Raw genomic sequence first — 12006 nt, 5'->3', positions numbered from 1 at the left:
CCCTTCTCTCCCTCACTCTCTCTTCCCTCCTCTCCTCTCTCCCTTCTTACCCCCTCTCCCTCCACCTCTATATTTCTATGTATTTTTTCTTCTTTGTCCATATCATCCAGATTTGTCACTTTGACAGGTCAATAATATATGTAAAGTATAATATATTAATACTTATAATGACGCTGATTGTTATTATAATATATTGGAACAATACTAATCAATATTATTGATTATTACATCAATAAAAATATATAAAGAAATAACTGTTAAAGAAAAAATAATAAGTTAATTTTACATTATAGACAAACAATATCTTCTCATCAAATTAATAGCTATCTACTTTACATTTTACATTTTATATTATATTTTACATATATTTTAATTTGAATATTAATTAAAACATATGAAATTAACATTACATTAATAACTAAAATTTTTTATATTTATATTAATTATTTACAAACATTTACATCACTAAAACACTGTCTACTACATTGTAAAGCACATTTTGACTAAAAAAACATATCTTTATATTAATAAAAATAATTTATTAATAATTTAATATTATGCTTTGAATTTGTTAAGATCCTATTTTGCATTAATGTGAGTTATTAGCTAGTAACTTTATTGTCTTATTTTGTGGGTTTGTTGGAATCTCACAGCATATTAATATGGTTCACTTATTAATGAGTTTACATTAATGTCAGTTATTAGCTAGTGACTTTATTGTCTTATTTGTGGGTTTGTTGGAATCTCACACCAAATTAATACGGTTCACTTATTAATGAGTTTTGTTGGAATTTCATTACTTATTAATTTGAATGGTTTTATATAGCGATTTTAGCGGTCATCCCTTATTAGGTTTTTGAAATCTCATTTCACATTAACATAGGTGAACTGGTGTATGTAAAGCATTAATATACTCTCAATAATTTTAATCTTATATCGTGTGAATTTTTTATTTTAATTTTATCTTTTATTTGCTTTAAGAGGAATCTTATTGTATAGTGACAAATTATACCACACCGACAAATATTTATATTTAGATTTGATTTATTATTAATACAAATTTTATTAATAAAATAATATTTGTATTTACCAATTCAATATTCATAGGTTTTTTAATCATTTTGGTGTTATATGGAGTAAGTCATCTTTAACTTGTGATTGTCGTTTACCCGATGTTATATAGATAACAAAATATCTTATCACTCAGAATATTTTTATTTTGAGAATATGTTTTATTCAAAGTTTAATATTATGAAATAAATTTTATTATTTTTAAATAAAATTTAAACTAATTTATCTCAAATATTATTAGTTTAAATATTTTATTTTTTATTATATAACAAGGTCGTATAGTTAGTGTTCCTTGTTGTTTAGTTAATTTAGCTACTAATTGATTTTGTATTGTTATGGTGTAATTAGTTTTGGTTAAATGTAATTAGTCTAAAAATTGGTTAAAAGTAATGTTGTTGTTATATTGTTTTTTTTCGAAGATGTTATATAACAATTTCTCTTTTCTTTTAATGTGTCATCTACAGAGCCAATTGGTTCAAGAACTTTAGTGCTTCTCATCGGTGGCATTGGGAAAGTAGTGGTAAGTCACACTGATAATTTTATAGATACAAAGTGCCCATTTCACCTATAATTACATTATTTTTGGAATCAATGTTGTTTTTAAAACAAAATGCTGTTTAAAAAAATACTAATGATGAAAAGTGGAGAACAAGGTTGGATATTTAGACATCTAAAAAAATCAAACATGTCCCCTTGTCATGAATTTAAGAATACAACTTAACTAGAGATTGCACATTAGAGAATGTAGATTTAACAATGTGTTGAGGAAAATTAATCAACAAGCCTAACATAGACAAACCCTAACTACGTATAATGTTGTTGCCATTGTGAAAATCTGAATTTAAAATTTGTATGTAGATTTACTATCACCAATTTCTTAAAAGTTACCAAACAATGTGTTTGAGGAAAATTAATCAATAAGCCTAAAACAGACACCCTAACTACATATAATGTTGTTGCCATTGTGATATGAGAAATGGGATTTTGTCACAAAGTAAATATTGACATATCGTATAGATAAAGGGCATGTGTTTGCCAACTGCAGTCCATGAGCATTATTATGAAGAGAATGGCTTTGGCTTTACTGTCTACAATCTCTGCTAACCCCCATAGATATCACGCACTATCTCTGCTAACCCCCATAGATATCACGCACTCTGCTCTGTGAGTCACGACAAAGATGTGTGGGTTTGTTACACTAGGAGTTACATATTTGCTCATTACATTATTAATTTAATATCTTTAATCAATAATACACTCTTCCTTTATGTAGGAATTACATATTTGCTCATTACATCATAAATAATGAAGGGTATTCTAGAAACTAATCTTATTACAAAATTAATAGAAATAATTGTGGAAATTAATTTTAATTTCAAAGTAAGTACACACTTCTGGCATGTTAATTTATATTGACAATGTCATGTTTAATATTATTGAAACAATGACTTATATAGTTTAGTTGGTTCGAACCAAACTTGTAAACTTAACCTAAATTTTTTAGAAAAGTATCATATGAATTTTGATGCTAGAACCGTAAACTAACTAATATTTAATATGCATTTTTATATATAAAAATTTAAAATAATATTTATATCTTAAAAAATCAAAGGAAGGATAACGATATCTCAACTAAAGTATCAGGGGCGATCATTTTAATATGCATTTTTATATATAAAAATTTAAAATAATATTTATATCTTAAAAAATCAAAGGAAGGATAACGATATCTCAACTAAAGTATCAGGGGCGATCATTTTGCATTCGCTAGTGTAGACTTAAATGGTTAAAGTGGTCGCAACCTTAAATGGTTAACTGGGTGCAGCGGAGGATAAAGGTCAAATTTTGGATTCTTTCATAATATCAATCATACGTGAAGTGTATTTTTGCAAAATATTACAGTGGAATATAGTTTATAAATTTGTTGCAATTAAAATCTCATGTTGTTTTATTTGAAGAAATTGAGTTATAAATCAAAATGTTTTGCTGGTTTAACAGAGTTCTGGGATAGATATGAACCATTTCTAAGATGATCTTATGAACGGTTTTGATAGTTTATTTGGAAGTAGCAACTAATAATAAGAAATTTTTAAACACATTTGATAAAACAAGAAATAAGCTTTATTTTTTTCTCAGGGAGAAGCTCAAAACAACTAGGATTGTGTTAACTGATGTCACTGAAGCACAATTGTAAGAATCCCTCTTTGTTCTAAAATCTCAATACCATTTATAATAATATTGGGTGCATCATTAAAAAAATATTAAAAATAAACATTATGGTATTATAATAATATATTTTCTACCAGTTTAATATGTTATTTAAGTAAATTGAGTTGGGATAGAAGGATAATAATTATTTTTCTCAATTACTTTAAATACATACTATAGTTGAATCTGATCTTTATCTATCAAATATTTATATGTATATTATCTATTTTATTATTTAAAATTAATTAAATAAAAATAATAAACAATTTATAAAATTATATGAAATCTCGTCAGGGGTATCCTTTAAAATTGTTTTTTCTTGGCTTCCTGGACATAAGAAAACAGATTAACAATTCAAAACCCAAAAACTCCTGGCAAGAGTGAAAATCTGTCTTATGGGCCATCAGCAAGGTATTTCTAGGTAACCTGGTTTTTCTTCAATAACTATGATAAGTCAGCTTGCATTGGCAAAAAAAATCCAATGGTAATTATCCTCACTGCTGATTTGACAACTGAGTTGTGATAAACTTTAATATTGTATGATAAAAAGTACAAATAAGTTTTGACAAATTTCCCTGCTTATGTAATAAAAAAATTATATAAAATAATTTAGAGTGAAAATAGTTATAAGATAATTTGTATAATAATTTATAATTATAAAAAAATTGAAAAAATAAATATATAAAAACTTAATTTGGAAAAAATTGATAATGATTGACTTTGCCCAAAAGCTCTCACATAATATCAGAAGTCCGCATTAATTTTCCAAATTGAAATTTTGTTTTATAAAAATTAGGAATAGAGCAAAGAGTCAATAATCCAGATTTAGTACAACCAGACTCTTTGACTATTTTTTTCCTTTAAATCTGAAAATTTGATAATGATCGTTATCAGATTTAGTCCAAACCAAACTTTTTCACTCAAAATTTTTAAATGAAAAATTGCCCCATTACACAGATATACTTTAATCTCCGTGCTGAAAAAAAAAAACAGATATACTTTAATCTCAGTTCTTGAGATTTGCCAAGAAAATGTAGAAAAAGGCCAATCAAGTTCGTACCATGTAAACTCACCGGAGAAACCAGATTATACCTCACTAATTATCCCACTCCAATTTAAACGACTCAAACAAGATTCAAGAATTCATAGAAAGAAAAATCTTATACAATTAGTGTATCTGCCCATAATAGTGCAGTTGAATATGGTTTATGAATTTGTTGCAATTAAAATCCCGTGTTGTTTTATTTGAAGAAATCTCACTATAATCAAAATGTTTTGCTGGTTTAATAGAGTTTGGGGATAGATATTTCTAAAATGATCTTATGAATGGTTTTGATAGCTTATTTGGAATTAACAGTTCATGATAATAAAAAAATTTGAACACATCTGATAAAACAAGAAACAAGCTTCATTTTTTCTCAGGGAGAAGCTCAAAACAATTAGGCTTGTGCTAACTGATGTCACTTAGGCAGAATTATAAGACTCCCTCTTTGTTCTAAAATCTCAATACAGTTTATAATTTTGTTGGGTGCATCATATTTTGTGTTTCAATATTTTCATTTTTAGTTATTTGTTGGTCTGCAAAAAAGTATACTTTGTTAATTTTGACCAATTCCAGAGCAGAATATTGTTGCCATTAGATAATGGTGCCTGTTAAATTCCATTGTGCATATATCAATTCTGTTTTAAATTCCATTATATTATTTTGCTTTCCAAATCTGTGTATGTACTGGTAAATTGATGGTGAATCAAATTTTTAAATAGATATTCCTTCATTCATTTATGATGTTAACAGGAATGGGTCAGGAATCTCTTTCAGTGCATTGATTGCGATTGATCAGAGAAATATATTTGTTTTTATCTTCATCGGCATGGGATGTTGGAGAAATTTAAGCTTGAGACCACAATGGGATGCCTCAAATCGCCATCGAATGTCTATAAAATCTCCAACTTGCACTTCTTGGTCGCCGTTGAAATTATAGTTGGAGGCGTGCAGAGTTTCTATATAGCTGGCCTATGTAAAAACGATCATATTCTCGCTTTTTAATCACACATATCATTCCTCAATCATTCATAATTCTCTGTCCTCTCTTCCATTAACACTGGAAAATATATCCACTAACTATTATCCATATATTTAATTCATGGTCTACGCTAGTAATGTCATATCATAATCATTCTGATCTTATTTTCTGAAAACAAGAGGTTTTGCGTACCAGTATGCCCCTTCGTACCATCATGAGTCACCATTTTCTCACGTAGGCCATGGGATTTGCACTAAGTTCAAATTTGGATGATTTCTTTATTATTCTAGCTTGACCACACCACTGGCATTCTGGGCATGCCTTTTTCTACAATAGAGAATATCTCCATCTCTGATCACAGGCCGATCATTCTTGGATGGAGAGATAAGGGATTCAGAACTGGCTACAGATTTAAATTCGATAGGCAATGTTTGGAGGACCTAGATTATAACATCTCTATAAAAAAAGCGTGGTCCAAGTTGTCATCCTCAAAATCGCTTCCTTCCTTAATTACCTTCAGGGAAAAGATGGAATCGATTCGAAAGGTAACAAAAGAGTGGCAGTTCCAAAAGAGACAAGCAAACAAAAAAAATCTCCGGGAAATTCAAATGGAACTTGACAGTGCTGCGATCTCCATGGCTAACGACTCATTAACTTTTGAAATGAGATGTCGAATTAAGGATCTGCATAAGAAAAACTGATGATAATGAAACAAGAGGAAACCTACTGGAGGTTAAAAAGTAGAGCCTTGTGGATGAATGAAGGAGATAGAAATTCTAAATTCTTCCATAATTATGCAAATTCCAGAAGGGAGAAAAATTCGATATGGAAAATCAGTGATGGTAAAGGGGGGTTTTTTTATTCTCAGCAGGATATAACTGATGAGGCGGTGGCATATTTCAAAAACCAGTATAAAAGATCGGAAAACTGCAAAATCCAGGACATTTTATGGGGAATTGAACTATTCCCTTGCATGTTTGATGAAGATTCAAACGATCTAATATTCAAGCAAGTTTCAGAGGATGAGCTGCTGTCTACTTTGAAATCCTTTAAAAAGGACAAGAGTCCTGGTCCAGACGGCTGGACGGTAGAATTCCTCATTCATTTCTTTGACATCATAAAAGATGATCTGTTGCGGATGGTCGAGGGCACTAGAATGGCGGGCAGCATTAATCAAAAACTCACCTCTACCTACATAGCTCTTATTCCTAAGAAGGGGGACGCCCAAAATTTTAAGGACTTTAGACCGATCTCGCTATGTAATATTTCTTATAAGATTGTCTCGAAGATTATAGCTGAGAGGATCAAAGGAGTGTTATCTGAGTTTTTAACAAAGGAGCAACACGGTTTTCTGAAAGGAAGAAACATACATGATGTTGTGGCTAGTACTCAGGAGGGATTGTACGCAATTCATAAAAAGAAATGTGATGCGGTTATTCTTAAAATCGACCTCTGGAAGGCATACGATTGCCTGGATTGGGGCTTCATCAGGTGTCTGCTGGCAAAGATCGGTCTGAATTCCAATATGATCAACTGGATCATGGCATGTGTTGAGCCAGTGGACTATGCAATTATCATCAACGGGATTCCATCCCCTTTCTTCCGTGCGGAAAGGGGTCTCCGTCAGGGATGTTCACTCTCCCCGCTGTTATTTATTTTGGCTATGAATTCCCTCAGCTTGCACATCAATAAGGCTGTCAATGAAAACTTGTGCCGCCCTCTTAAAATATGCAGAAACATTTCTATATCACACAATTTATTTGTTGATGATATCATATTATTTGGCTTGCTTTGCAGGGTTACCTGGACATGCTACTATGAAATCATAAAAAACTTCCAGATGGCTACGGGCTTGATAGTCAACAATGAGAAATCTGCAATTTATCACAATGAAAATAATCAAGAAGCTATAGAATGGTTATCAGAACTATTTGGAATTAAAGCGCAACCTATCAGCTGTGGTATGAAGTATTTGGGTTTCCAGATCAAAGCAAATGGCTACACAAAATCTGATTGGAGTTGGATCCTTGACAGATTTCACAGAAGGATATCAGCTTGGGAATTCAGGTGTCTATCCCTGGCGGGAAGAGTGGTTCTTGTGCAATCAGTTTTGAACCAACTCACGGTCTACTGGGCACATTTATTTGCTATTCCTGCAAGTATTATTAAAAGCATGAATAGACTGTCTGCTAATTTCATCTGGGGAGGCCAAGCAGACAAGAGGAAATTTCATCTCACAAAGTTAGCCAGCATCTCTTTGCCAAAGAGCATGGGCGGTTGGGGCTTACTTGATATGCAATCTTTTGGAAGGGCCCTGTTATGCAAATCGCTGTGGAGAGCTGTTCATGGTGAAGGTCCATGGAGTAACATGATTCAGGCGAAATATTTAAGAAGGAAGGACTTAACTTTTTGGTACAGAAAAGGAATGATCGGGGTGCCATATGGATCATCAATTTGGAATAGCCTCCGCAAGATTGAAGCTTATTTTCTGAAGAACCATATCTGGCATTTTCAAAATGGAAGCAAGATTCTTATTGGTAAAGATCAATTTAAGGGTAGCATCGGGGAGATTAATATACCTGAACCTCTTTTGAATTTCTTCCACAGAAGAGGATATTTCTATTGGGATAGTTTGATTGATGAATGGCAGGGACCTATTCCTCTATGGAAAAGCGCAGACACACTACAGATGCCTCAGATGATTGCAAATCAGTGGGATCTCATAAGGGTGGGTCTTAGGAATTGTGGAATATTTCGCAATGTGGAATCTGATTATTTAATATGGAGCCACTCAAAGGAGATGAATATTATAAGGGTCAAAGAAGTATATCAGCACATTCTGGAATCAAAACGATCTCCGCACAATCCAATATTTCCACATATTTTTTGGAAGGATGGTTGTCCATCGAAAATGATACATTTCGCGTGGCTTACCTTTCATAATAAGATTTTAACCTGGGAGAATTTGAGGAAGCGAGGATGGATCGGACCAGGCATATGTCCTCTGTGCAGATCAGAAGGGGAATATAATGATCACCTGTTCTTAAGTTGCTATCGTTCTCAGCAAATTTGGCAGTCTCTGGAGAGCAGTTATGGAATCAAACTCAAGGCGCATGCTTCAATTTTTGATATGCTCCTTTGGTGCAGCGTACAGAAGTTAACTTGGAGAAGGATATTAATCCTTGCCCTGTGGAACATCTGGAAATGGCGGAACTACATCATTTTCAATGATTCAAAAATGTCCAGCTCAGAAATCTTTTTTAAAATTGTTGCTGCTTATGAAGCCCTTCCACAGAAATCTATCAACCAAAGAAGGGGCGAATCCTCTGACCAATCTTTGGAGAACTTTCCCTTCCCTAAGGCGTATTTTGATGGTGCTGAACAGCAAGGCACATGCGGCTGTGGCATCCTGATCATGGTAGATGAAATCACTCAGTTCTCCATTCACTGGAACGGGGGGAGAGGTTCTAATAGTAAAGCGGAGGCCATGGCTCTCGCCGGGTTATTAAAATTTTGCCTCTTCCTTGATCTTCAACATGTTTCGATTTTTGGAGATTCGAAGGTTATGGTTGACTACATCTCTGGTAAGAACCATATTACAGTACCACATTTGATTGGCTGGATGGGGAGGATCAGTTTCTTCTAGGATTCCATGGTTGGAGGTTCTATTCACCATATCCGCAGGGACAAAAATTATCTGGCAGACTCACTGTCTAAAATAGGTCTTCATGATGCTACAGGGTTATGGTTTTTGCAGGTTCTAACTGAGGGAGTAAGCTATCATATCCAAGAATTTATTATGCCGGATTTCTAGGGTCATTTCTGTTTTTTCACAGGTTTCCATGGACGCGTTTCTGATCTTTATGTGGCTGCTTTTGTTTATCTTCTGTATATGGATGGTGTATATGATGCTTCTGAACATGCTTATGTTTCCTGTTTCTCTATGAACACATGTTTGTTTGGAGATCCCCCAGAACATTTGTTACAACTTATTTTCCTTATCTGTTAGCCGGAATTCTCCCATGATGATTTCATCTGGACTAACTTTCAAATGGGGTTTTATATGATGTAATTTTTGAACTTTATATCTCTCATATAATAATATTCAACTTTTTTGTTCTGAAAAAAAATCTAAAATCTAAATATTGCCGATGGCTAGAGAACTCTCACATGATTTAAATGGATTCCATGCAGAAAACATGTGAACACTGAAACTCTTGTTGAAGATAATGGAGATTCCTATAATAGTGTGAGTTGGTTCATGAGATCTTAGAATAGGAATTTGTTTCTATTTCTTACGGTATAGTTCTAACTTCCTTATAGTTATGTATGCTATATAATGTTTGAAGTATATTGAGAATCTAGAGCGTTTTGCAGAGCCAAACTTTCCTGGTTTAGACTCTCCTTCATAGAGCTGACTAGTGAGTTTTTATTTATTAATTCAAGCATCTCATTTTGACATGGTATCAGAGCTTTAGGGCTGAGGAAGCCTGTACCTGAGTGGAGAGAGGCTGGCGCGACTGAGGCGAAATTAGCGCGGATTTTGAGGAGAAAATCGCGCCGATTTCACTGTTAAACTTACGTGATTTTTTATTTTCAGATCGGCGTGAGGGCTTGGAGGAAAATCGCGTCGACCTTGTGAGGGAAAAAAGGCGACAAAGTAAATCTGTATGTGGAGGAGGCAGCATGTTGGCAGGTGTGAGGCCGAGGCCAGCACTGCGTAAACTGCGTGGGAGATCTGCTCGTGCTCGAGGAGGGAGGCAAAAATCGCTTGATCGAGGTCAGCTCTAGCATGGAGGTCGTGATCGAGCATGAGGGTGATCCACACACTGCGCAGGAGGCAAAATTTCAAGCATGCCTGGAGGTTGTTGAAGAAGGCGTGTTGGAAGCCGAAATTGCTAGTCCTCGTTCGACTTTCCCCACCTGCACAGATACGAATGCGCAAAGGTCGTTGAAGCTAGATTGCCTGGAGGCCGCGGGAGGAAGCCGCTGTTGTTTTCTCTCCATCCTTAGCGGAGGATTGCGTTCAAGGTCACGCTGTTGTTTGATGTTGAATAATGGTGTTGTGGCTAGTGTGAGAGCTAGACAAGAAAAATTAGCGTGTGGACCAGAACTGCCACCAATGAAGCTGCCCAGATGCCATTAATGGTGCATTGTATTGATTAATAATAGTTGTTGTTGTTGTGTGCTTGAGAACTGTGAAGAGGAGAGCGGATCCCTACAACGTTCTCTCTGGAAAGCGGATCATCTTCGAGTTCAGCTGACTTCTTGGTCGCTGAAGGTCCCGATTTTTTTATATTTGGCTTTCCACCAAAGCGCGACACACCATTTTGTTAGGAGAATTGTTGCTGCTCAAAGAGGAATATGGGTTTTTTATTTAAAGTTTTTTTAATTCTTTAATTAAAGAATTCAAGTTTGCCCATTAAAGAAAAAGAGGGGTTTTGTTTATTTCATAAAGAAGGGGCTTGTTTATTTAAGTTTTTTATTAAAGAATTGAAAGGGGTTTATTTTTTAATTAAAAAGAAAAGGAGTGGCTCAGTATCATTTTGGGGGGGCGATCGAAAAAAGGAGATCTGACCTTGTTTTTGTTGTGGATTTGGCAGTGTATTTTTTTAAGAGATTGGGGTTGGTTTTTTTAATTATTGAGGTTGAATTTTTTATTCATTTAAGATGAATAATCAAGTAGCAGAAGCTTACCTCAATGAAAATAACAAACTGGATGATCTAATTACTTTGGTTGGAAATTTAGGCTGCAAACCCTGCTTGAGGGACACAATGCATGGATGATTGTGAACAATTATGAGGTGAAGCCAAATCTAGTTGTAGGAGGAACAATGCCAACAATACAAGACTGGGACAAGCGAGATACTAAGGCGAGAATGCTCCTAAAATTGTCAGTCAAAGATGCATTATCCCTCATATCCGTTATTGCAACACTGCACCAGAGATCTGGAAGATGCTCAAGGATCTCTATGAGGTGAAGAGCACCAATTGACTATTGTTCTTGAAGAGCAATATTCTCTCCATCAAGATGGAGGAGAATGAGACAGTTGTAGCATTCATTTCGCAGATCAAGGAACTCAAGAAAAAGCTGGGAGATATCAATGAAGATATGTCAGATACAGATCTATTCACGATTACCATGAATGGTATGAGTAACGAGTATCAGATGTTCATCATTGGCTTGAATGCAAGAAAAAAATCCCCCGTGTTTGAAGACGTGATAGGGATCCTCATGCAAGAGGAGGAAAGGCGATTGACTCATAAACCCCAGAGTTCAGATCTGGCCTTAATGGCAAAGAAGAAGCCTTTCAGAGGAAAGCCAAATGTAGCACAGAAAAGCAACGCAACCCCATAGAGAAAGATGCTCTCACCTCAAGGCACATCTTTTAATAGAAATGACTCTACTACCAAATGTTTTTACTGTTGTAGAACTAGCCATATAGCCATATATTGTATGAAAAAGAAGTTTGATGAAGGTCGGAAGAGACATAAGCAGCATGCAGGTCATTTTGCTGATGAGGAACAGAGTCAGAACATCAGACTGTTCATATCTAACTCTGCACTTTCGGCTAAGGAGGATGAAACAGATACCTGGTTTGTCGACTCAGGTGCATCCATCCACATGACAGGGAACAGACAGTGGTTTGAAGACTTCAAAGAGACCAGCAGTGGAGCAAACATCTATCTTGGCAATGATAGA

At 34.4% G+C, this 12006-nt stretch overlaps 1 protein-coding gene across 1 annotated transcript; it reads left to right on the top strand.

The window, feature by feature from the left end:
* The first annotated feature begins 5830 nt into the window (after nt 1-5830).
* LOC149146737 (uncharacterized) lies at nt 5831-10094 on the top strand. Its single transcript, XM_089452843.1, has 4 exons — nt 5831-5848; nt 6175-8887; nt 9140-9256; nt 9904-10094. The coding sequence occupies exons 1-4, from the start codon at nt 5831-5833 to the stop codon at nt 10092-10094; spliced, it is 3039 nt and encodes a 1012-aa protein (XP_089308969.1).
* Nucleotides 10095-12006: the final 1912 nt, after the last annotated feature.

The sequence above is a fragment of the Pinus tabuliformis genome, chromosome X, assembly GCF_031772625.1.
Source record: "Pinus tabuliformis cultivar Carrire ecotype Pingquan chromosome X, CPIR1, whole genome shotgun sequence".
In the NCBI taxonomy this organism is placed as follows: Eukaryota; Viridiplantae; Streptophyta; class Pinopsida; order Pinales; family Pinaceae; genus Pinus; species Pinus tabuliformis.
This window is presented reverse-complemented; position numbering and strand designations above follow the sequence as displayed.